The sequence below is a fragment of the Carassius auratus genome, unplaced genomic scaffold (genome assembly GCF_003368295.1).
Source record: "Carassius auratus strain Wakin unplaced genomic scaffold, ASM336829v1 scaf_tig00217029, whole genome shotgun sequence".
Classification (NCBI taxonomy): Eukaryota; Metazoa; Chordata; class Actinopteri; order Cypriniformes; family Cyprinidae; genus Carassius; species Carassius auratus.
Window position 1 is genome coordinate 401504 of NW_020528861.1, and position 26021 is coordinate 427524.

Sequence of the window (26021 nt, forward strand, 5' to 3'; positions counted from 1 at the left end):
TATACAACTCTTCTCTCTTCCCTCACAAAAGAAACAAGTCGATTAAACGAGCAATTAACCAAGCAGGAAAAGCTTATTCTCTGACAGCTTGTGGAAATATCCTCCAGTTTAAAAGCACTGAGGGGAAGTTCTGGAGAGGTTTTCTAATCTAAACCGCTGCGAAGCTTACAGCGCTTTCCGTGTGGACCGTTAGTTTTCAGTCTCTCAGTTATACACGGTGTAGCAGTGGTTAGTCCTTTATTTATAACTGTAGATCAATATTTCTAGTTGTTAAATAAAGGAAGGACAATTACAGAATAGATCGAGCCATGAGTATAATATCACACAATGAAGCAAAGAATCAAAAGAAAAATTAATGTTATTTGTGTGTCGCATGTTGTTTTCATCATCAACTTAACAGTATTAAACGCTTTAAAGAAATTTACAACACCAGAAAACCTTTAATAAAATCTTAAATATATCCATCGGAGACATGAACGTTCCCTAAATCTTTAGTTCACCTGGTGAAAGAGTCACGATAACCAACCTCAGTATTTACGCTAGTTTTAGAGAAGAACCGCTTCCAGTCGTCCGATCAAAAATGAACAGAAAAAAACCATGATATACAAACAACAGCATCACACTGCTTCAGTTAAATAATAAAGACATCAGGAAATAAAAGAAGGCTAAAATCAAACAAATCAAATTATCCTCACACATGCAATATAATGATTGTACATCTTTTTAATGAAGGAATAAATGAGCGAACAAATTAAGGAATAGAGCAGAGTGACCACATCATTACTGTAAACCAAAGCATGAGATTCGGTCCGTGTCACTGTTATCCCAGAGTCTGTACCGGAAAATCGGCTCGTTATCTCATGGAAATCGTGTCTGCTGCGCTTTATTCTCATACGTTTTTTCCATTCCGTGTTTTTTCACTTGCATAGTGAGTCTGTGGGTACCAGGACAGCAACCTCAGGAAGGGGAGGAGGTAGAGAGTCCAGGCTCCGCCCTCTTTGATATGACACTCACAACGCAACCTCTCTCGGTCTCTCTTGGCCGTTAGACGTTTTCTTCACCTTGTGGATGCCCTCCAGTGCTCCGGATTCGGTTACACTGCGTGTGAGAGAAATAATATGACACACTGAACCTCTCGTATAGAAAGAGTGAAGGAGAGATGGAGAGAGAGAGACCTACACTTCATCTATCTTCAGGTCCTCCTCATCCTGAGGCAGCTGTAGATATGGGTTATTCGATGCCGGACGGAACTTGAATCCCGTCAAGACGAAGAAGATCAGAGTAGAAACCTCCACTAAAAACTGCAAACACAAGGAGAGAAAAGACGGAAGTTCTGGTTAGTCGGAGCGATTTTCTGTGCTACAAACACACGGCTCCAGACTGTGACCAGAACTGCACATGAGAAACATCAAATAGCAAGAATAATGGTAATTTAATGCAAGTAGAATAGCCTATATTCATTTTCCATACAGAAATGTTGCACATTACTGTTGTTAAAAATACATTTTGTATGCATCAACTCGAGCTCTGCTTTACGGTTAAATGTGTCCTACCAAGAAATAAATGTTATATTATGAGTAACTGCTCTTATTAATGCAAAACACTAGTAATTTTCTGATTCAGTTATCTTTATTTAATACCCCCACCCACCAGCGCTAGTTATTTATGTTATAATGTTAGTGTGATTACCTCCCGACCCCACTGCCACTGGAACGGCACTGTGAGCTGCAGCAGTATCGCGATGATCCGTGTGAAGTAGATATAACACACGATCTGAGGACAGAGAAAACGCTTTCAGATGTCCACCTTAGAAACATGATCTTATCCTAGATGTGAATAAAGACCAATGTCTCACCATCACATAGTAATGTCTGAAGAGCTTCAAATTCTCCAGGTTCATAGCAGCTGCACAAGAACGTAAATTTGTGTATTTAGAAAAACAAATATACACACACAAACAAAAACAACATCGGTATTGATAACTATAGCGATAACTGTAACAATAATTATACTGATAAATGTGAGGATAATATCTAATTATAGTTACACTTATAACTGAAACAATAACAGCAATAACTGTAAAAGATAATAACTATACTGATAATTCTTCTAATATATATTAACTAAATGAATAATTACACTGATAACTGTAGCAATAACTGAAAATAACTATACCGATAACTAAAGATAACTATTAATATAATTATACAGATAACTGTGACGATAACAGATAATAATTATACAGATAACTAAAGAAAAACTAAGATAATTATACAGATAACTGTGACGATAACAGATAATAACTATACCGAAAACTAAAGATAATTAAGAGAATTATACAGATAACTGATGATAACTGACAATAACTATACCGATAACTAAAGATAATTTTAAGATAATTATACAGATAACTGTGATGATAACTGACAATAACTATACCGATAACTAAAGATAATTTTAAGATAATTATACAGATAACTGTGATGATAACTGACAATAACTATACCGATAACTAAATATAATTTTAAGATAATTATACAGATAACGGTGACGATAACAGATAATAACTATACCGATAACAAAAGACAACTATTATGATAATTATACAGATAACAGTGATGATAACTGACAATAACTATACTGATAACTAAAGATATTTTTAAGATAATTATACAGATAACTGTGATGATAACTGACAATAACTATACCCATAGACGTAAGGCGCCCCTTTCCCCAACCCTATACATATATATATATACAGAATCTGAATTAAAATGTGTTTGATTTAAGCCTACATTTCAAAATTTTGTGTCAGAAAATGTATTGTTTTTAAGCCTTTCGCATGTACGAACACACAGGTGTAATCAAGTGCATCACATGATCAACTGCTAAATTCAAATGTTGAATTTGTAAAAAACACGCTGATGTCTATGGAAGAGGTAATAATAATCCTTTCCATTATAATTCGACACGTTTTATTCATATCAGATACACATTGTGTATTTAACTTCAATGTTTACTCTATTCTATTCCCAGTTCACCAGCCACTTACTTTTAAGTATTTCAGGAGAAGTGGATGAATTCACGTGTTGTAAACATAGAGGTTGTAAATCCAACAGATCCAATTCTCTGAACTGCGTCTGCGGCACAACTACGGTGGCACCCATCGCGCATACAGCTCAACTAACGCGATTATAAAGGTGTTTAAACAACAATATACTTCCACTTGCATGTATTTGACAATAGGAATATTATATATTTCATGCCATAACTAACACATTTGTGAATATTCTGAATGAATAATGAACTATTCATCATTCATTCAGCGCTGTTGCTGCTGCGATGTGTCATGTGACAAGCAATGATGCGTCACCATGGAAACGCCGCCCCCCCCCCTCACAATATATTTCCCACGTCCCTGACTATACCGATAACTAAAGATAACTATTAAGATAATTATACAGATAACTGATGATAACTGACAATAAGTATACCGATAACTAAAGATAATTTTAAGATAATTATACAGATAACTGTGATAACTGACAAGAACTACACCAATAACTAACTATAAAGATAATTAAAGTTATAACTGTAAAGATAAACAATTACTATACCAATAATTCTACTAATATATATAACTATAACAATAATTACACTGATAACTGTAGCGATAACTGACAATAACTATACCGATAACTATTAGGATAATTATACAGATAACTAATGATAGCTGATGATAATTACACTGATAACTACAACAATGATCAACAATAACTATATCAACAACTATAGGGAATTAAAGTGATAACTACAATGATAACAAACAATAATCACACCGATAACTATAAAGATAATTAAACTGACAAGAGTACTATAAGAGTAATTAGTTATATTTTATTTGCAGGTGTCCTTGTTATAGTGTAATTATACATTAAAATGTTGATTAATATTAATTAACTACATGTTCTTACTATATGGTTAGGATTAGGGCTACTTGCATGTAATTATGCATAATTAATTATTATGATAGTAAGTACATGCAACGTGTGTAACAAGGACACCTTAAAATAAAGTTTTAACAATAATTATACTAATAACTATAATGAAACTATTGTAATGATAAATGTGACGATTGTAAACAATGACTGGGTTCCCACTCTTTTTCAGAGATCATTTTCCAGGACATTTCAAATTTCATTATGATGGGAATAAAATATAAGGATCACATATTCACAGCCTAAAGTAATATATTCCTCTCTCCTCTCTTAAAAAAAAAGCATACAATTTATGGCTATAACCCAACTATAAAATCAGAAATGCACCAAATACACACATACACACACGTTTGGTTCACTATCCTGCTAGAGAGTCCTTAGACATAATGATTTTTATACTGTACAAACTGTATATTCTATCCCCCTACACTATCACAGAAAACTTTTGACATTTTACATTTTCAAAAAAACATTAAGTATGTTTATTGATACAGTTCCCCCATGGGGACTGCTGGCTGGTCCCTACAATGTAGATGACCTCAGGTTATACTATCCTTATGGGGACCATTTGGTCTCACACACACACACACACGCACACACACACAAAGCTTCTGAAGGTAAACTCTACACTTTATTTTAATGAACACATTATAACGACTGCCTAGGCCCTAGGCCCTTCTAGTTAAGCTTCCCCTTCCCTCTTCCCCCAACTGCAGTCTCCAAAAAAATAAAAGGCATTATAAAAAAAATAATTAGCAAAAAGCATCTGTCCCAAACAGACTAAACAACACATAAATGTCTGTCCAAAATATTTACTGCATTAAGCTCCACATTAACCTTGTGAATTTTGTTTTACTGTTTGAGTTTGCTCAAACTCTCTTGCAACTTTTCCAAGCTTTGTTTTAGAGCTGTTAACTCCTCACTTTTGTCTGCGAAACTTTTTCACATTTGATTTTGACAGTAAGGGGAAGTCATGCTTTTTCTCTGCCCTGATGGCTATTTCATCTGCCTCTTTCTGCATGGTTTCAATGCTTGGTTTCGAAACTTGTCAAGCCTGGAAGTGTAAGCTAAATTTTGGAATTCTGCTTTATGGTGTGTGTAGACGTGTATTAAAAACATTTTGTACTGTGCAAGAACCTCATCACACTGAGGTGCAGTGTACCAACCAGCATTGAGCAAAGCTTGCAATAGTTTTTGAAACATTTCTCTTGAATTATCTCTGTTTGCAACCATGATCACAGGGTCAAGGGAGCTCAAGTGCCGCACAGCTGGGTACATTAGGGGACTTCTCTCCATTATTTTCTTGCAAGTCATGGAAAGGAAGGAGACACATTCTTTTTTGAACAGCTAAATTTTTACAGGATGTTCCTTGTGTTAATGTTCCTTATTTAATAAAAAAAAGCACTAGTAATAATCTAGTGTTTTAATAAAATATCAACAAACAATATATCACTATTGTATAATTAACGCAAAATATTGAATGTTTTAAAATAAATACGATTTAGAATAGAAAGAGGAAAGGTAAGATGCTTTAAAAATTAAACTATTACCACCAGCAGTGGCAGAAAATAACAGTCTTTATGAGTGAATCATTGGAGTCACTCTATCAAATGATTCATTCAAAACGCTTATTTAGGAATGAAGAAAATGACGGTCTTCATGAATGGGTCATGAATCGTTTCTCAAATTCATTCAAAAACGAAGATATGAATCAAAAACACAGATTCAGTTGGCAAAGAAACGTCACTGTACTGTATGTTGCTAAGAGAAACGTCTGTTTGGAACTACTGGGTTGGTGAAACAGAGCAAACAGACAACAGTACAATAGCAAACGTGCCTTTATTACGTATATATATTATATACTACCGGCCTCCGCCTCATGTTCACAAGTCTGTGCTGCACTATGAACATGCAATTATTGCTGTGCATCGCGTCAGCATTTCATTTTCACTTCCTATATCGTTCATAAAACAGGTTTGGGAAGTTTGGGTCTGATTTGTCATTGGGATGCAAGACGTTCCAACGATTCTAAATAAAATAGACTTAACAAATCGATAACCTTTTCTCAGGCAAATGCCGTCACGCATGCTGTAATTCAAAACATGCGTATCAAAATAATTACTTTACAATAATATTAACATGTAATTAAATATTACCTGCATACCAGTGAACATTTGCTGCAAATATTCGTGTACTTAATTTCTAGCACCTGCAAACCGCCAACACGAGACAGCGTCATACGTTACAGGGAGCTTAAACAGCGTGAGCTCACGTGTCAAAACTCAGCATCCCTGAACGCAGCGCTTTCTGTTACGTAAATTTTTTCAACCAGTTGTCGGACAATTCTTTAATGATCAAGAAAATTTAAAAATAATAATTTTCAAGGACAACAACATTTTTTCCAGGACAATCTATGTTTTCTCTCATTTTCCATGTGTTTTCCAGGACTGGAAAATCTGTCATTAACATTCCAGGATTTCCAGGTTTTCCAGGACGCGTGGGAACCCTGAATGACTTCTATAACCATAGCAATAACCGATAACTGTAAAAGATAATACTACAATGACTATACGATAAACTATTATATAAAGATAACTTTAACAATACCTACAGCGCTAACTATATAGTGCTAATCATAGCAGTGGAATTGTTCCAGTGTCGTTATGGTGTTACTGCACTTTTAGAGTATAACTGTGTGTTATAGTTATGGTCATAGTTTTGGTGCCTTGTGTGATTGGGTCTTTACGACACACACAGTTCCTGTCAAACACACCTTTACCGTCCGTGTTCGAATCCTCCTGCAGGTGTCGGATGGACCTGTTAGACACAGAATCATAAAACACATCAGATGACAGTAAATATCATCACATCGGGAGCCTGGCGCACCGATACGCACCAGATGACAGGGAACAGGATGGCTCCACAGCAGATGAGATCCACCAGGAACAGGATCTCCCTCCAGAATGTGTATTCACTCGTGCCCTCCTCCGTCTCCTCGATGATGATATAGGACACGTTAGCCAGAACCTGCAACAAACAAGCTTCAGTCACGGATAACAGCACACCAGGACTACGAGAGAAACGTGTCCAAACACACACCTGCAGAGGAATGATGATCATGAAGATCTTCTTCTCTTTGTCTGACAGGATGTATTTGACGAAGGCAAAGCCGGTGCCGATGAGAGCCAGCGTGATGAACAGAAGAGCCCCCTTCAGCCTGACACACAGAGATCATGCACACTGAAACATACACAGTACAAGCACATCTCTAAGCGTGAGGAACACAAGGAGAGTGAAGGTGTGATACGCACAGGTGTGTGATGTAGTACAGGACGGCCCAACCTTCAATAGGATTCCCCTTAGAGTTGATGAAGTGATAGTTGGTCTGAGCAGAAGACACACAAACACTTGTGAGGATCACAATAACACAGGAACATGTTTCAAATCACCCCTGAACATATCGAATTAAATACTGCTTTTTATTTATATGTAAATCAACACAGAGTTATTGTGTTTTTATATTTACATTGAAGTAGATATATACACATCTAAGTAAATGTATATACAACATATATATATATATATATATATATATATATATATATATATCTTGGAGTATCAACAGCATCACAGAACAAACATCCTCTAAAGAAAATTAATATAAATGATTAATTTTCAGATGTTGGTAAGTCAATTTCTGTTGTCATGTCAGCATCGAAGGCTATCTTCATGACAAAAACTGAGCTGGAATAACAAGATTTTAAAACACAAAATAAAACCAAATAAACACAAAAATACCCATGATGATGGCAAGTATATGGAGCCAAAAGAGTCTCAATGAAGATAAATGCACACACTACATTCACATATGCACACATAGGATTCATACATGCACACACATAATTCATAAATACACACACAAAATTTAAAAAGCACAGAAGATTCACAAATGCATACAAAATTCACAAATGCACACAAAATTCAGAAATACACACACAATTCAGAAATGAAAACAACATTTACAAATGCACTCAAGATTCACAAATGCACAGGACAAGATTCAGAAATGTATTTCTGATGCACACACACATATATCTTGATTTACAAACTGCTTGCGGTCTGTGAACTTCACTGCATTTGTGTGTGAATTTTGAGACTCCCATGACTTGGCTCGACACAAATGCCTTTTTTTAAACAGGGAATGATCTGCAACCAATCAGATATCTCCCTTGTTTTACCCAATCACAAGAATGCACCCCACGTGGGGGACTGTTTACTTAAAAGCCAATCACTTTCCTCAGCGAACGACTCACTTTCCTCAGCGAACGATTCACTTTCCTCACGCAGCGAACGACTCACTTACCTCATGCAGCCGGCGACACACACTTTGCGCAGCAGGAGACCCACTTTGCGCAGCAGGAGAGTCAATTTCCTCTCGCAAACGATTCACTTTCCTCACGAGTCACGCAGCGAACGACTCACTTTCCTCAGCGAACAATTCACTTTCCTCACGCAGCGAAGTTGAGCAAAGGATTCACTTTCCTCACGCAGCGATCAACTCACTTTCCTCAGCGAACGATTCACTTTCCTCACGCAGCCGGAGAGTCACTTTCCTCTCACAGCGGACCATTGACTCGTAGGGACTGAATATTATAATTAAAGTGACTTCTATATTGCAACCAAAAGAATATTTAGATATATTTAAATATTCAAAAAGGTGTAAAAAATGTTTTTACTTTCATTAAAATAATTTTATTTCAATAAAATGAAATAATTGCCTATTGCAAATTTATGAATCCATAGTTAACTTTTTTTCTGCAGTCACTGGGCTATATGTATTGAGACATTTTTAAATTTATATTTTGTAAAAAATAATTTTAAAAAAACCTGAATTGTAATCAATTAATTGTAATTGTAACATCTGTATTTTCATACAATTTCATAAATAAGTAGGCTATAATATGCCTCACCACAGGCATATCACGCTGTGTGAACACGTTCATGTGATTGGCTTATAAGTAAACAATCCCCCACGTGGGGTGCATTCTTGTGATTGGCTAAAAGAAGGGAGATATCTGATTGGTTGCAGATCATTCCCTGTTTAAAAAAAGGCATCAAATGCAGTGAAGTTCACAGACTGCAAGCAGTTTGTAAATCAAGATATATGTGTGTGTGCATCAAAAATACATTTCTGAATCTTGTCCTGTGCATTTGTGAATCTTGAGTGCATTTGTAAATGTTGTTTGCATTTCTGAATTGTGTGTATTTCTGAATTTTGTGTGCATTTGTGAATTTTGTATGCATTTGTGAATCTTCTGTGCTTTTTAAATTTTGTGTGTGCATTTGTGAATTTTGTGCGCATTTGTGTATCGTGTGTGTATTTATGAATTATGTGTTTGCATGTATGAATCCTGTGTGTGCATATGTGAATGTAGTGTGTGCATTTATCTTCATTGAGACTCTTTTGGCTCCATACAAGTATGACCGTGCAATTTTAGTGCAATTCTTCAGAAGTTTTCAAATATTTTCTCCAAGTTCAAAGCTAACACGGTCAACTTTAACAAGTCATGAAGCTATTTTTTAGAAGAGCTAATAAAAATAGCAAAGCACGATTTACACAATTACTAAAACGTGAACTGAAATGAAAATGAAAACTGAATATTAAAATCAACTTTAACATTACTAGAAACTATGAAAGTATCTCAGCTGTGTGTAGTCGGTGTTTTACTCACACTGTGGAACAGCAGAGACACAGCTTTAGTGTACGCCAGCGCCGCCATCAGCCAGTGGATCTTAAACACACTGTACCTGTCAAACACACACACATCATGAACACCAGCGGTTCCCTCACAGCGACAGGCCCTGTGTGTGTGTGTGTGTGTGTACCTGTACTTGAGCAGTGTGTACGTCCACACCCCGGCAGCAATGAAGAAGATGGCAGCCATTGAGATGTAGAGGCGCGGCAGGGGAATCTCAGCCGCTGACAGATAACCACTGGGATTCTTCTCTATGATCTCCACCTTACACACACACAAGGCACTCTTTTAGAGATCTAAGAACATGGTCTGAACTGTACGGCGCAGGTGCACTTAGGGTGGGCCCAAAGTTTAACAATGAGAAAAACAATCGGCGCGGCGGGTTCAAAAGGGTTGTACCCTCTTAATGAGCCATGGGTGTGTTATGGGTATAACGTCCAATAAACATTGTACCCACACTTCAAATTTAAGGATCTTTCAAGGACTTTTCCAGGTCCAATACCCGCAAATTCAAGGACTTGATGTGGGAACACATTTCGAGTGAGAGCAAGGTTACATATTGCATACATGTGTTATATTATGAGATATATTGTTACAGTTTTCATGACTCAAACACAACTATGCAAAAAAAAAACTTTTTATTTTTATTTTTGGCCATATGACAGAGATCTGATATTCTACTTATTGTATTTCAGTTTTGCATAAAACTGAAGAATATCTGGTACGTCCTATACTGCATTCTTAAATGATCTGACACCAACTTTTGCATGGATTTTATTGAAAAGTGCTTAGGCTCATGAGTCCAAAAGTTTTAAGATGTATGAATATGCTTTTAAGTTTTTCTTGCCTCATCTTAACAAGCAATTCAACATTAATTTCACAGTGTGTCTATGAAACCTGGAGGTATCATTGTAGTAGTTGTGTGAGTGCTTGAACGTCACGTAGGATGACCACATATTAGTGGACAGTGGATGTGGGCGGGGGTGTGTTGGGTTGGTGGTTAATATGGAAATTACCTAAAAAAGATATTTTAAAGTTACTGCTATGCATACTGATCATAACAACAGCTAAAAAGCTTCCTACCAGTGGCCCTACTTCACAAAACTTAACATCTAGCACAGTTTTATCAGGCAGAATGAAAAATGTTTCGATACAAGCATTTCATTCAAATGTAACTTTAGCAACATTTCAAACCTTTAAACCATGGGGGAATATCAAACCATTAACAGTTTAAAAGTAGCCATAGGAAGAAAGAACAAAACGCAGACTTGACAACCCTGCATTCAACACAATCTGCAGGAGTCAGATTTGACTGATCATGGGTTGGGGAGAGAGAAATGGCTGACAGACAATGCAATATTACAACACAAAGTACCTGTACCACGTGGGAAACACTTAATGTAACGCATAAATGCGTGTAACTAATGTAAATTAAGCAAGGTAGTACACATAGGCCATGAAGTGTTGGCGAAATAACACATTGGCGAACCAGAGGGTAATCCATGGTATAGTGCTTAAATGGTATAAGTCCTTTCTTTCAAACAGAACCTGTTTCTTTACTTTGTGGGGTTCCACAGGGGTCGATTCTCGGCCCGATTCGGTTTTCTTTGTATATGTTACCCCTTGGATCAATTTTTCTTTGCTGGACTTTACAAGATTAAGCTATGGCTGTCCTTAAACTTTTTAAATCTGAATGAAGACAAAACTGAAGTTTAATTTTTTATCTGATTTGGGCAGTTTAGACCCTTTTTGTAAGTCAGTAGTGTGGAATATAGGAGTTCTTTTTGATAGTGATCTCAAGTTTGATAAACATATTTATTCTGTGGTTATATCATGTTTTTATCACTTGAGATTAATAGCCAAGGTGAAACCATTTTTGTCCATGCATGATTTAGAAAAAGTAATTCATGCCTTTGTATTCACAAGGTTAGATTACTCCAGCTCATTAATTGTTGGCATAAATCATTGCATTACCGCTTACAACTGGTTTAAAATGCTGCAACGAGGTTTTTGACAGGTTCTGATAAGAAAGATCATATTACCGATTCCCTATAGAATTAATTGTAAAAAAAAATTGATTTGGTCTATAAATCATTACATAGTAGGGCTCCACTGTACTTGGTGGAACTGATTGAGAAAAATGAGGCAAAACGTTCTCTAAGGTCAGCTGTCCAGAACTAAACACTGAAGTAGAGATCAAGCTTTTGTAGCGATCGCTCTGAAACTCTGGAATGAATCACCGTTTTCTCTCAGATCAGCTCCCACATTAAGTGTTTTTAAACACAAGCTTAAAGAACATTTCCTTGCATTAGCATTTAACGGGGTACAGACATTACTCTGTATATTGAAATTGTGGAGTTTATTTCACTGTCATTTTATGTTTTGATTCTGTTTTATTATGTGTTTACTTATTTTACAGCACTTTGGTCAATGGTGGGTTGTGTAAAAGTGCTCAATCAATAAATAAAAATTAAAGAAATATAATGATTAGATGATAATGAACTGAATCATTTAAACGGTTGATTCATTCAGAAAAAAAAAAAAACAGCGTTATGTTTCCCAGAGAGACACAACGGTGTTTGAATTGTTTTTTTTTTTGTCAAAATAGGCAATATGGCGTCTAAAGCATAAGTCTCTTAATTAACCTGAACTGTCGTAAAAAAAAAAAATCAATATAACATTTGTAATTATGTTTTTTTTTGGAGAGTAAATAACAGCACTCTTCATGTGAAACTGATTAACTATATGAAGTTGTATAGATGTATACATTTTCTGCTCTCATATCTTGAATTAGTGATTATTCTAAATGTATTTTAATGGACTGAATCAGGCAGTGAAAGAACACACTCTAAGTACATTTGCTGTTTAAACAACGTGGCGCTGGATGTGACGATGATAACTGCGTCGGGCTGACACTAATGAAGAACACTTTGCGGTGGGTATAGAGAGGGCCACAGAGTTTGATGCTGATCATGTGACCCGCGGCTCTGAGCCGGTCAGATGTGTCTGCACACTCACGTGGAGAGCGTATGGACTCAGCGTCTTGCCGTTGTGGCAGTTGTGGAAGTCCAGGTTGTAGAGGCCCTGCGAGCTCGCACTCATCGTGAGACGGAACTGAGCGGGAGAGAGAAGACAGGAGAGGTTTGACATCAGTCACTGGTCTGTGTAACACTGTGTGTGTGTGTGTGTGTGTGTGTGTGGGCTCTCACGCTGAAGTTGTAGGAATCATCGTATCGCTGCAGCTCCAGCCACTTCCCGTCAAATCTCTCCACCTGACGGGAACACGGTTCAAGAAGCAATGACAAAAACAGCTGCACACAAGAGTCATGAAACACCAGACTGCTTCCTCTCAGATTTGTGCTGCACGTCACTGAAGACAAATGTTTGCATCCTTTCAGTTTAATTATTGGAGAAAACGGATTAAATATTTTTGTCTTCCGTGTTTAAGATCTACACTGTGTTGACTATATCTCTCCGATGATGTGTTGGTATCTCATAATTACTAAGATGATAAACTGCATGTTCTTATCATACCAGAAGACGCTTTGCATAAATATTCACAACAGCACGAGCTGATGTCACTTAGACAGACACTTCAGATGCTGAGATCACACACATTACCTGAGAGAAATGATCAAAGGAGAGCGTTTGTTTCTGCTTTGTAAGAGTTCGGCACCAAAATATATGTTTGTGATGAGAAGTGCAAACGTCTGTGCATTCATTAGTGTTTTTAACTATGGGAGTGAAATGAAACGCTCTGAACACTAAACTGTGGTGACAGCAAACCAGTGTGGAAACAGTGGGATTCATGACCCTTTACACAAGCTTTAAAATCAGATTTAACAAACACACAGGTCTGTACCTTCTGGCTAACGGTGCTGCTGACAGCCGGCGTCTCTTCTGAATTCTCTTTCTGTTTCGTTGTCTGATCAACACTCGGCTCTTCTGGCTTCTCAGCCTCGTTATTTTCTCTTTTGGTCCTCGCTGAGAAACACAGACACCATCAACCGCCTTCAAACACACACACACACACACACGCAGTTCTTTTACCTTTCTCTCCATCGAGTCTGGACTCCAGCGTGAAGTTATAATGACCAAAGTGCCTCACTTGGACTCTGCACACATCCACCATCACAGTTACCAGTTCATCTTCACAGTAGCTAACACTTTATTTTACAGTGTCTTGTTACATGTACCTACTACTAGAATAACAAACATGATGCATAATTACATGTAAGTAGCCCTTATCCTAACCCTACGGCAAAAACATGTAGTTAATTAATTAATAAATTAATAAATGTAGAATAAATACACTGTAAATAGGACACCTTAAAGTAAAGTGCATCCAAATACTCCTGTACATGTTATCATTACAGTTATCAATAAAGTGTAACCTCACAGTATAAAATGTGTCACGTTCATAATGATGTGTCAGGCTTTATTCATTCAGTGATGGAGAAGCTAAAACCCAAACAAAACTGTAGTTAAAATCATTTTTTTAAGTTAATAACCAGCTCAGACAAGCGACCCCGGGGTCACGATGGGCCGGTGTGTTTCTCCTCACCGCTGGACAAGGACTCACCTGAGACGCTCGGTGTCCATGATGAAGAGGATGAGCTCAGTGTCATTCTTACTGTTCTTCAGCTTACACTCCTGTCCATCCTCCTGTAGAGACACACACACACACACACACACACACACACACACACACACACACACGTCAGGAACACGAGATGAACTCAGGACAGAGAGAAGAGACACAGACACTCACGGTGTTGGACAGGATACCACTCACTCGAGACCAGGACAGACTGAAGCCCACCTGCAACACAAGACCACAGCAGCTGATGAATCACACACACACACTCTCGTTCTCACACACACACACACACACTCACTCACCGTCCCGGGGTCACTCTTCTCCTGGGGCAGTCTCAGAGACAGCAGGTGGACGTCCAGATAGCCATCCGGAAAATAACCGAATGAGTTCAAGTGGACCACAGACCGCGTCTCATTCTGAGAGAGAGAGAGAGAGAGAGAGAAGAGGGAGAGAGAGAGAGAGGGAGAGAGAGAGAGAGAGAAGAGAGAGAGAGAGAAAAGAGAGGGAGAGAGAAGAGAGAGAGAGAAAAGAGAGGGAGAGAGAGAGAGAGAGAGAGAGAGAGAGAGAGAGAGAGAAGTGAGGCGCTCAGCATGAAGAGTTCATTATGTGTCAACATATGTACATATGAGAATCCCTAAATAATTCAGTTTATGACAGAGTCGCTACACAAGAGAAAGAAATGATAGAAACCATCAGATAAATGTGACCCTGGAGCACAAAAACACTCATAAGGGTCTTTTATTTATTTATTTATTGAGATTTAGGCCATAAAATAATCGTTCCATTGATGTATGGTTTGTTAGGAGAAGATACAAATATTTAATGATCTGCAATCTGAGGGTGCAAAAAATGCATATTACTAATCAAAAATGAAGTTCAGATATATTTACGGTAGGAAATTCACTAAATATCTTCATGGAACATGGTCTTTACTTAATATCCTAATGATTTTTGGCATAAAAGAAAAAGCTATAATTTTGACGCATACAATGTATTGTTACTTATATACCTCAGCTACTGAAGACAGGTACATGTGTGTAAATAAAACCCATAAATCATCAAATAAACCAAATGAAGGCTACAGAATAAATCATTAAATTGATTTTAGTCAAAATTAATGTGAGCCATAAATACACAAATAGGCTACTTTTGTAAACAACAAATCATTACGCTTTTGAGGTCAAGAATTAAATACGTGAAACAGATTAGATAAATTAATGATTTTATCTAAAATAAATAATTACATAAGGGACACATGAGACACACATACCATATGTAAAACACAAGTTTAAACAATTCAACTTTATGAACAATGAATCTTTATTTAAGTAAGATAAAAGAGTTACGTAAACCAAATGCTTAAATAAAGGAGATAATTTATTAAAGAAGCTGAATTCATTAGACAAGTCAGTAAAAAGTGAAATAAACGAGACATATCTGAAATCATGTTAAATAACTGTATAAAGGAGCTGATGGAGTATAAATAAAGAGAGACAGACCTTGAGTGTGAGATGGTGGATCCTCGCGCTGATCTCTGACGCCATCAGGATGAAGATCACCACACTCACCAGAGACTTCATCATCATCATCATCCTCCTCCTCCTCCTCACACGCTGTGTGCCGATCACTGAGCCGTCAACAATCAATCTGTCTGCCAGAGGGTCGACACTCACTCAAGAGTTTGTTTCCAAACTCTTCCAGCTGCACCTCCACTTCCGGGACGCGTGAGCGAATACCATAGACAGTAAAAGAAAAAGACACAGCGACCCCATTGGAACTCAATGCGCTACTTGCACTACTTCCGCGTTCTTTTCAATAGGACTTAGTCAGTCCCGGTTTAGCAATGGCTGCGTTCTACATCTGCTGTCTCCAGGATCTCCCTAAGATTAACGATGTGCATCGTGTTTGCAAAAAATCAACCACAGCTCCATCCAGCAAGCTGGGGGAAAGGCTTTAAATTATACGCAGCCTCATATATACACGGTTATGAAGGTAAGCAACATTTACTGTTAGCTAACTATAAACAAACATATGTTTTAATTGTTTTCATCGTATGTGTTTGCCCAGCCGGCACATGACCGACCTTCAACGTTGAAATATGGTTGAAATAAGGTCAGTTGTGGTTTCAACGTTGAAACAACGTTGATTCAACGTTTTAAGCTGAATGGTTGAAAAACATCCAGCACATGACCAACTTTCAATGTTGAAATATGGTTGAAATAAGGTCAGTTGTGATTTCAACGTTGAAACAACGTTGATTCAACGTTTAAAGCTGAATGGTTGAAAAACATCCAGCACATGACCAACTTTCAACGTTGAAATATGGTTGAAATAAGGTCAGTTGTTTTAATGAAACAACGTTAAAAATGTTTAATGCTAAATGGTAGAAAAAGGTTAACAAGCTTTTAAATTATTTATATTAAATTATTTAAATTAATTATTTTTAATAGCATTTAAAAATATTTTAGTCATGATACCTATTCTAAAATGTTAAATATTATCATCATTAACAACAATAAAACTATACATTTCGCTGCTTTATCACACTGAAACAACTCCCATTGGTAGTTTTATTTTATTACTTCTATCGTGATTGGTTAATCTGGCTGTCATTCAGGAAACTGGACAATGAATCGGTTCGCGCTTTTCTACATTTAAAAATATGACCGTTATTGTCGTCTTTCTGTGAGTGAGGCGGCTAACTGTGAGCTGCTGCTCGTTATAACTGACTGCTCGGTCGGTCCCGAATTATTTCATATTTGCCTGTACATTTTTTATTTATTTTTTGAGCGAATTTGAGTCGTGACATGTCAATGGAGAACAAAAACTGTGAACACAAGAAGGGTCAGGTGTTCTGCGAGGTCCTGAAAACATCCTGTCAAAATGAGGTAAGAAAATCGCTAACTTTATCTTTATTATCTTTTGAAAATAGTAAAGTATTACCAGAGTTTACAAATGGGTAGTTTAAATGACATGTAACCTGCAGATAAATAAATACCCGTGTGTCTATTTTTGCATTGCTTTATCACAGATGATCAAGTTAGATGCTCACCTAATGTGTTGCTGGTGAGTTATGTGTTAATGTCTGTCTTTTAGAGATTTTCCCATATTTTCCTGATATGAATCCCATGCATTAGGTGTGTTATATATGTTTGTATTCTTATATTAGTTTCAAAGTGTTTTCTGCAACATATAAGTGCAAATGTCGGTATTTAAATAATATAATTTTAATGAATTAATGAAAATGAAAAAAAAAAAAAAAAGGATTGTTTAAAGCCATGGTTCTCAAAGTGTCAGGCCCCCTCTAGTTGTTATGCAGGTGAATCACTAAATTAAACTAATTAATGTTAATATATTTTAACTTAATCTTTGAGTAAGTTTTTTTTTTTGCACATTTAAGTATGTTACAGTTAAAGTACAGTACAGTTTTGTAACTTTTGTTACATAATTACATTTAAAATTACATTTTAATTTAAACTTTTTTTTTTTCATTTACCTGTGTATGTAAGCACAGTTGTAGTGTTAATGTTCAAACTGTATTTACCATGGTAAAGTGTCTGACAACAATTAATATTCTTATTAGAATAAAACTGCCTCATTTTTTTAACTGTAGACCTGTAGCTGAATAGTTTGGCCTACTACGCTGCTGAAATGTAATGTTGGTCATTATGGTGCAACTTAATATTTAATAACAAATATTTTCTGAAGTGGTACTTGGTATAAAAAGTTTGAGAACCAGTGGTTTAAAGAAATGGTATAATATGAAATCCTGCTTTTTAAGAACTTTTCAGTAAACCATTTCTTCTTTCCCCTTGTAGAGTCATCAAGGATCCAGCTTGTTCTTGAAACATTGGTAAGAAATTGTTCTTCTGCTACATTGCACTTGTCACTTCTGCTAGAGATGCTTTGACCTTTTGTGATAGGTTTTGATTGTGCTTAGTTTAATAAAATGTACTGAATTTGATTTGACTTGTTTTACTACACTGTAATGTTAGTGTTCTGATTAAAACAGTGTAACTGGGGACTCTGAAAACACTGCTTGTGAATAATTTGTTAATATTGTACATTTTCATCTGAATACATTAAATAAGTGTTTAATGAATAGTGTTGTCCACTTTGTTTCCAACCTCACTGTTACTGAACTGTAAATTGAAAATATTGTGTGATTTATTTTGCATTCAGTTTTCAGTTAAATATATTTCACAATATCAAAGTTATTGTCAAACATTGTGAACATACCTAAACTCACTGGTTAAATCTTATGTGCCCTCCAGAAGTTTGCACTCTGCAAGTGAACGACGCCTTGTGGTGCCATCCCAAAGATAATAATCACTCTCAAGGACCTTTTCCTGGACTGTGTCCAGCTGGTGGAATGACCTCCCAATCTCAATCCGAACTGAGTGTTTACTCATTTTCAAGAAACATCTTAAGACTCATATTTTTCACCAGAACTTAACCAACTAATGCTAGCACTTTTCCTTCTTTTCTTGTCTTTTTTATATATATATATATAAAAAAAAAAAAAACCTGGCTATGCGTTCTGTACTAGACTAACTGAGACTTGTCATGGCACTTGTATACTGTTGTTGTTCGCTTGTACACCTGACTGCTTCTGTTGTTCTTATTTGTAAGTCGCTTTGGATAAAATCGTCTGTTAAATGATTAAATGTAAATGTTTCTACAGGACGGTACAGAAAGTGCACAAGTGGGAGAGAGTGGAGGGGACGGCGTCAGAAAGGACCTAGCGCTGGGACACTTTCAAGGATCACCCGAAGCACAACCACACTGTATACACTAAGGCTGCTGGTTCTAACATTTTAGAGTGCCCTGCGGTAGAAATCTCATTCTGCATTCCCCACGGTAAAGAAGACACAGTCCGGGGGGGTTCCCATTAGAAATCAACTGGTGGAAGGTTCCCTTCTCGAACTGTTCAACACATTTTCACTGCACAAATGTACACAACTCTTGTAATGAGACACATTACTAAAACATGTTTTTGACAGAAACTGTAGGTTTGCACCAAAATAAAAGATCCACTGGTTTCAGTCATAAAGGTACAAGGGTTTGTCTTGTAAGTGCTGCAAAAATATGCATTTATGTGCCAAATTATTTCACAAAAACCTTTAAATATTATTGTATTTGGATTGTTCTACTACCTGTTTTTAGCATTACCTCCATGCATACTCTGCATAATAAAGTGTGGGATTATTTTCATCTGTTTCCAAAATTTAACTGCTGTTTGACAATTTTGAGCATGTGGAAGTTTATTGAAGTTGTTTGTAAAGCCATTGCTGCCAGTCATTAGATTTTTAGCCTTGCATGTACATTGTTGATCTAAATGCCAACTAGGATCTAGGTGTATTTACACACGGTGCAAGGTACAACGGGGAAACAACGTCGTGTTATCAACGCTGATTAACTTTTCAAAATCAACACCTCATTCAGCTTTCATCCCAGGTCTGCAGCACGACCCTAATTCACCCATAATGCAGGTAAGACGGTGAAACAGCGTCGCGATTTCAACGGTGAATCCACGTCGTGATTTCAACGTTGATCCAATTTGCAAAATCGAAAGGTTTTTCAACGTTGATTCAACGTCGGGAGTTCAACAGTGAATCAGCGTTGTGATTTCAACCGTACATCAACGTCACGATTTCAACGGTGAATCAACGTCGTGATTTCAACGTTGATCCAATTTGCAAAATCGAAAGGTTTTTCAACGTTGATTCAACCATGGTACCTGACGTTGTTTCAACGTTGAATCAACGTTGAAATGCCGGCTGGGTGTGTTATTGTTATCAGTTTCAAATAAACACAGGCTGTCAGGGGAAGTCAGCGTTAGAGCTGTGTTACAGGTCAATGAGGAAGAATGAGGCACCACACAATTTGATAGTATGCTAGATATAGGGTTCACCGTTCTCCAAACCAAGTTCAGGTGTTCAAGTGTGTTCAAATATTCAAATGTGTTCAAATATTCATGTGTTCATTTTCTTGAAGTATTACAAATAGGGGGACCATACGTGCCATTTTTCCTGGACGCGTCCTTGCCAGGATTTCTGTATTGCTTTAATTCAAAGTAGCTCGAGCGCGTTTTGAAAACAAGGAACAGATGTCATACACCAATCGGTCTCCACGCAAACAAAGCCAAAATCTAGATATTTTAGGCAATGTAGAAATCCTGGCCAGGACAATTCCTGGAAAAATGTCTCTTATGGTCACCCTAATTTCAAATAACAATGAGGTTTTGCAGAAGAATCATAATGTTGTCAGTCTGAATTTGAAATCTGTATTAAGTTCCCTGTATGGTTCCAGCATTAAGTATTAAATAAACCCAGAGTAGCCATGGAGTAATCTACTCCTGCAAAGCCAACTTGGTTATTGTTCTACTAAAATTAACATGCTACTAACTTGGACTTTATTGGTAAGAAATACAAGTTAATTATTATATATGTATTTTTTTAGGTTGGACTCCGGGATGCTTCACCTGTGGTGCTCACACAAAGCAAGTGTTCATGTGTGGCAGGCACTGCTTTGTGCAATCACACGGTTGCCTAACTCTTTCAAAGTGCTCATTTTTCCCAGCTTAATTTATCTGTTGTACCCCCTGTGCTTAGCTGCACTGAAAGAGAACAATCCTGGCATAAACCACGAACAATGGTAATTAAAATCCGAATTTTAGCCTAATCTATAAGACTGTATAATCACAATATGTGACATTGTGAAACTTAGACTAAAATCTCAATGTAATTCTGAGATCAGGAGCATCAAAGTTAAATTTCATCCATTTAATTCACCATGATTTCAATATTTGACATGATCTTATTCAGTTCATATTAAAGATATCAAAGTTATATTTTCACAGAATGTGCTTTACATTATGTTGGATAATTTTATGTAGAAACAGTTTTTTTTTTTTTTTTAAGTGCATTCTGTCGCCTCTGGCTTGCTTAGTTGGGGTCACTTCATCTACAGCGATATCGTTGACTTGATTGCAAATTAAAACAGACACTATTTCAACTGAACAGAGATGACATCAATGAATTCAATGATGAACTGCCTTTAACTATCATTTTGCATTATTGAGACACTGTTTTCCAAATGAATGTTGTTCAGTGCTTTGGCGCAATGTATTTTGTTTAAAGCACTATATAAATAAAGGTGATTCTATGTTTGTAGTTTCAACATTGTCATTCTCTCTAATATTACTTGCATTTGTCTGTCAGGGTGTAAAACCAGGCCCCATCAATGCCATGGTCATCACAAAACCAGTAGCAAATCGTACTACACAAGGTGGAGTGAGGTAAGTTCAGCAACCATTTTTTTTTCTTTAGTACAAGGATGCTGAGGACAAAGATAACTTGTTTAACAGCATAAGGTCTTGCAATGAAATGCAGCAGTGTTCTTATGCATTTAGAAAAATACAGAGTATAAAAAGTATAAATATAGTAATTAGAGCTATAACTAATGTAATGTTAGCAACAACAATTTTCAAGCTAAACATTCCCCTACAGAAGTGGACTCTATAGAGGGATGGTGGGCCTTTTACCAGATCCATGCATGTTTAGAGTTGAGGAGGCATACGCAGAATTCAACCTTGAGGACAAGCCACTTGTTACCACCATGAACATGTCACCTGACAAGCCACTTATAGAAAGTGCATTCGGGTTGGTCCAGGAAGGAAGCGTGTTGTCCTACCAGCAGCCTGTCTTAACATCACGGTACATCACACTACATGATGCCCCATCAACTCCACCTTTGCCTCTTGAAGGACATCATCTTGCTCCATCTAAATGCATGTTTGTTTGCACTGGGGAGGAGCTCTTACACCTTCAAAGTCTAAACACACCATTAGATATGGCTAAGAAAATTGAAGAGGCAACACGCGAGCAAAGCTCTTGTCCTGACTGGCATCAGCTTCGCAGATCAAGAGTAACAGCTTCCAGGTTTCGGGAAATAAGTCATGTCAGAGGCCTGGGCTCTGCAGAGTCCCTCGCAGAGCGAATTGTAAGGACAAAAGAACCTGAGATACTTTGATCTCCTGAGAAACAGACAATACAAACATACATGAGCATCTTCGAGACACCCCACAGAGTGGAGGAGCAGGAGACCTCCTCCCCTTCTAGCCATTTGTTTCATTTTAAATCCCTTCACCCATTCTTTCTTCTACTCAGTCTGCTCAAAATGATTACATGAAAATATCAATGCAAGTGAACTAACACTCATGTCTAGTATCATTGGAAATGTCTCAGTGCAACTGGTACAATGGTCTCAATCTTACAAAAGTAGATTAGAAGATAATACAGATCTGAAGAGTCAAGAGAGATCTTGATTACTGTGATGGGAGTGTCCTTTCCTTGGGACCTGAGGTAATGCAAATTCAAATTGTTAGTTTCTGTCTCCATCTCGGGGGATGTTTGTCTTGGTCTGAGGTATTTAAAGGATTGCAGCAAAAGGATCAGGGCAATTTCTGTAGCCAGAAAGCCCGTAGTGTGTTGTGTGTCTCTTCACTTCATACTATGTATTTTCTAAGGTCAGGTATGCATATTTTACTTTTAGATTCATCTTTGAGAATTTGATGTTTTGTATTGATATGATTTGATGTGTTTCAATTGGATATGTAATTGGCAAAATACATATCTACCTGACTGTTAATAAATTGTTACATTTTGATTCTATTCTGTCTTACTCTGTAATTATTGACTGTAATTATTGATAGTAGATTACGTTGTATCCTTGTTAGCAACATGAGCACCCGAATGAATGAGTTAATATAAAAATAGAGTTAACTAGAATAATCAAATGTCAGAAGAATATTAATTAAAAAGGCATACAACCAAATTGCATTTCAACCTAAATTCGAGGTCATACTAAAATGGAATCAGATTAAATAATAAAATGGAGTCAGATTTGAGTTTAACCTAAAATGAATAACTACGCGCTGAAAGACAGAACACGCAGGAAACCTTCATCCAGCACCGGATACCTTCCTTGGGCCGAGTGTCTGGACCTTACAGAATCATCAGAGGAAGCCGACAGACGGCAGAGATGAGAAGAGTGCTGAAATGGAGTCAGAGGTAACCGTGGAATACAGCAAACTGAAAAATGTTAACTACTCACCCTGTGGTTTAATCATCCATCCAAATGCTCCCTGGCTTGGTGCATCCCCTGATGGTGTGGTCTTTGATCCAACTGACAGTCCTCAATTTGGACTTGTTGAAATTAAATGTCCTAATGTCAAAAACATTATTGACTGCAAATATATGCAAATGGACAATGGGTTTCTCACCCTAAAAAAGGGCCATGCATACTATTACCAAGTGCAGGGACAGCTACTGGTCTCAGGAATGCAGTGGTGTGATTTCATGCTGTGGGCCCAGGAGGATTATTTTGTCCAGCGTATCTACAGTGACACTTCAGTGCACAAATTTATTAGAGAGAAGGTGGATTATTTTTACTTTTACACATACATGCCTAAATACTTGTCAATGAAACAGTAACTGAAATTAGAGAAAGAGAAATTACATCTGTAAAACAACACTCAAACCTGTTAATAAATGTTTATTTGTATGATGTCTGTTTCTTATGTTCAATTCCATTCTCTTATTTGTACAGTTTCATTTACAGTAAATTTCATTTATCTTTCTTCTCATACGTTTTTTTTAAATAAACCGATTCAGAGTTAACTTAAAAAATGGCAATGAAATAGTAACAGTTAAAGCAGTGATCCTCAAATCTGGGTCGCGAGATCCACTTTCCTGCAGAGTTTCGTGGTAACCATAATCAAACACACCTGCCTGTGATTTTCTAATGATCCTAAAGACATTGATTAGCATGCAGGAAAGTGGATCTCGCGAGCCAGATTTGAGGATCACTGAGTTAAAGTAAGCCATAAATGTGAAATAGCATACAAGTACTCAAGATAAACAGTCATATAAGAGTTGATCTCATTTGATCCATGTCTTCACTAATGCCTTGTTTTGATAATTTGACAACATACATGCAACTGTAAAAAGTTGATTAATGTTAACACTTTGGGAAAGTGTGATGACACAATCAAAAAGTTTGTTTTGTTTAATCCTCCTGATGACACGTTCCACATGCACACGCAGTCTTGCTATTGCCTGTGTTTCTTTCACCTGGTGTGCTGGCATCTGCTTTAACCTGGAGAGAAACGGTGGACAGTACACTTTGCAACTGACACAGTCACTAATCAGAAAGCCTTTATCAACCATAACTGCCATGTCTTCTGTCAGTCTTTTTGTTATCCCACACTGTTTAAAGAGCTCCCTGTCACTCATTGACCCAGCATAAAGCTGAGAGACAAATGTCACTGGTCCATGAGGAGCTATTCCAATGAGGCATTTCATTGTGCAGTGAGATTTGTAATTTGAGTACATTTCACTTTGGAGTAGTGGTTAGGACAGTATTTGACATCTGATCTCAGTGCAGTCAATGATGACCTGTGTGTCTGGGAAATCCGTGAACTCTTCAAGGAGGTTAGATTTCACATCAGCTGCTGAAAGCCACACACACACTGATCCCAGCAGTGTATAGAGGTAGTTTGTCCACGTCGAAATTATTCTGCTCACTGTGGAAGGATGCATATGAAATCGGTGTGCCAGGTCTCTCTCCTTTAAACCAACTGACAGGTAGATAAGGAAAAGAAAAAACTCATCGATTGGCTGCAGCAGCTGTCTCTGGAAAAGTAAAACATGCGTGAAAGGTAAGTTAAGTGTATAAAAACATATAGATAACACATTGTAAATACTGCCCTGTACTGTGTTCTGTAAATGTACAGTCACACTTATCGTGTGCATGCAAGTATATAACCTACCTCTGATGGTGGCAGTACACGTGTGATATCTTCATGCTTTCTAGCAGCAGATTTCGATATAGACACACGAATGATTTTGTGCATGGATGGCTCGATTAGCCACCAGAATGACATCAGGTGACGGTAGCTGGGAAACCTGTAAGCAGAAGTCTTATACTGAATACATTTACAAATTGTTTACATACATCTAAAACTGAGTATATGTAATCACATCTAAATGTAAGATTCTACCAATGTTTAGAATTACCTTGTGTAAAATCTGATGTCCTCATCTGAGCCGAAAAACCGCTCCAATCCAAAATCACGCTGAACGTGTAGCTCATGTAGCTGTTTTTTCAGCTCCTCCACTTCATTAGAGAGTTCGTCTACTTTAGCACATGCCAGGTCTAATGAAGAAGGCTCAGGAATGCTACAGTAATCATGATCCATTGTTACATCCATGGGTACGGGTTCAGCGGATACCACTTCAGCAGGCCTCTCTCTCCTCTCCCACACACTGGGCCGCAGTGCTTTAACTGTGTAATTATTCCAGGCAAAGAGCACTGGCACAGCGCCAGTTACTAACTTTCCTGCCTGGTGTTTGCGGTTCACTAAACTGATCAATGCTAAAATGTTTACTGCAAACCTTAGAATTGCTGGTAGGACAAAAATCGTCTCGGCGTATGTTCACAAGCCACCGTTTTCTAAGGTCGACATCTGCAGGAAAACTGAAAACTTAAAGTTCCGTTGAACTTTGCAGAAGATGTACATAGCGGAACACAACAGTGTGCGCTGTATACCTTCTCCTGTCTCTGAAATCTATAAACACACTTTTTTTCGTAACATTTTATCCA

The 26021-nt window shown here is 37.3% G+C and overlaps 3 protein-coding genes across 6 annotated transcripts; 1 reads left to right on the forward strand and 2 right to left on the reverse strand.

Annotated features, from left to right (window-relative positions):
- Positions 1-560: 560 nt before the first annotated feature.
- On the reverse strand, positions 561-16082 carry LOC113099742 (protein GPR108-like). 2 transcript variants are annotated; one of them, XM_026264670.1, is made up of 18 exons: positions 15854-16082; positions 14657-14770; positions 14526-14576; positions 14337-14419; positions 13805-13869; positions 13617-13738; positions 12964-13026; positions 12773-12868; positions 9885-10018; positions 9731-9806; positions 7310-7383; positions 7098-7215; positions 6895-7025; positions 6772-6815; positions 1856-1905; positions 1690-1773; positions 1180-1301; positions 561-1098 (listed from the first exon to the last, which is right to left on the reverse strand). In XM_026264670.1, exons 1-18 carry the CDS (start codon positions 15944-15946, stop codon positions 1011-1013), a joined length of 1608 nt encoding a protein of 535 aa, XP_026120455.1. In that variant the 5' UTR covers positions 15947-16082; the 3' UTR covers positions 561-1010. The 2 variants fall into 2 exon arrangements, with proteins under 2 accessions (XP_026120455.1, XP_026120456.1); XM_026264671.1 differs by having other exon boundaries at positions 9885-10012; positions 12767-12868.
- A 97-nt stretch (positions 16083-16179) lies between these two features.
- Positions 16180-22489, forward strand: LOC113099743 (uncharacterized). 3 transcript variants are annotated; one of them, XM_026264673.1, is made up of 4 exons: positions 16180-16346; positions 20817-21011; positions 21578-21654; positions 21866-22489. In XM_026264673.1, the coding sequence occupies exons 2-4, from the start codon at positions 21009-21011 to the stop codon at positions 22386-22388; spliced, it is 603 nt and encodes a 200-aa protein (XP_026120458.1). In that variant the 5' UTR covers positions 16180-16346; positions 20817-21008; the 3' UTR covers positions 22389-22489. The 3 variants fall into 3 exon arrangements, with proteins under 3 accessions (XP_026120458.1, XP_026120457.1, XP_026120459.1); XM_026264674.1 differs by lacking the exon at positions 16180-16346 and adding an exon at positions 19822-19846; XM_026264672.1 differs by lacking the exon at positions 20817-21011 and having other exon boundaries at positions 16181-16346.
- A 740-nt stretch (positions 22490-23229) lies between these two features.
- On the reverse strand, positions 23230-25732 carry LOC113099759 (uncharacterized). The gene is made up of 3 exons (XM_026264704.1): positions 25436-25732; positions 25189-25324; positions 23230-25051 (listed from the first exon to the last, which is right to left on the reverse strand). Exons 1-3 carry the CDS (start codon positions 25627-25629, stop codon positions 24770-24772), a joined length of 612 nt encoding a protein of 203 aa, XP_026120489.1. The 5' UTR covers positions 25630-25732; the 3' UTR covers positions 23230-24769.
- Positions 25733-26021: the final 289 nt, after the last annotated feature.

Excerpts from the sequence above, each read along its gene's own strand:
- LOC113099742 (XM_026264670.1), bottom strand. The coding sequence starts at position 15,946 with ATGATGATGATGATGAAGTCTCTGGTGAGTGTGGTGATCTTCATCCTG. Across the intron at positions 14,420-14,525 it reads GTGGTATCCTGTCCAACACC|GAGGATGGACAGGAGTGTAA; the intron begins GTGAGTGTCTGT and ends GTGTCTCTACAG. Across the intron at positions 1,099-1,179 it reads GACCTGAAGATAGATGAAGT|TGTAACCGAATCCGGAGCAC; the intron begins GTAGGTCTCTCT and ends TCTCACACGCAG.
- LOC113099743 (XM_026264672.1), top strand. Across the intron at positions 21,655-21,865 it reads ACTACACAAGGTGGAGTGAG|AAGTGGACTCTATAGAGGGA; the intron begins GTAAGTTCAGCA and ends ATTCCCCTACAG.
- LOC113099759 (XM_026264704.1), bottom strand. The coding sequence starts at position 25,629 with ATGGATGTAACAATGGATCATGATTACTGTAGCATTCCTGAGCCTTCT. Across the intron at positions 25,325-25,435 it reads GACATCAGATTTTACACAAG|GTTTCCCAGCTACCGTCACC; the intron begins GTAATTCTAAAC and ends TTCTGCTTACAG. Across the intron at positions 25,052-25,188 it reads GTGTACTGCCACCATCAGAG|AGACAGCTGCTGCAGCCAAT; the intron begins GTAGGTTATATA and ends TTACTTTTCCAG.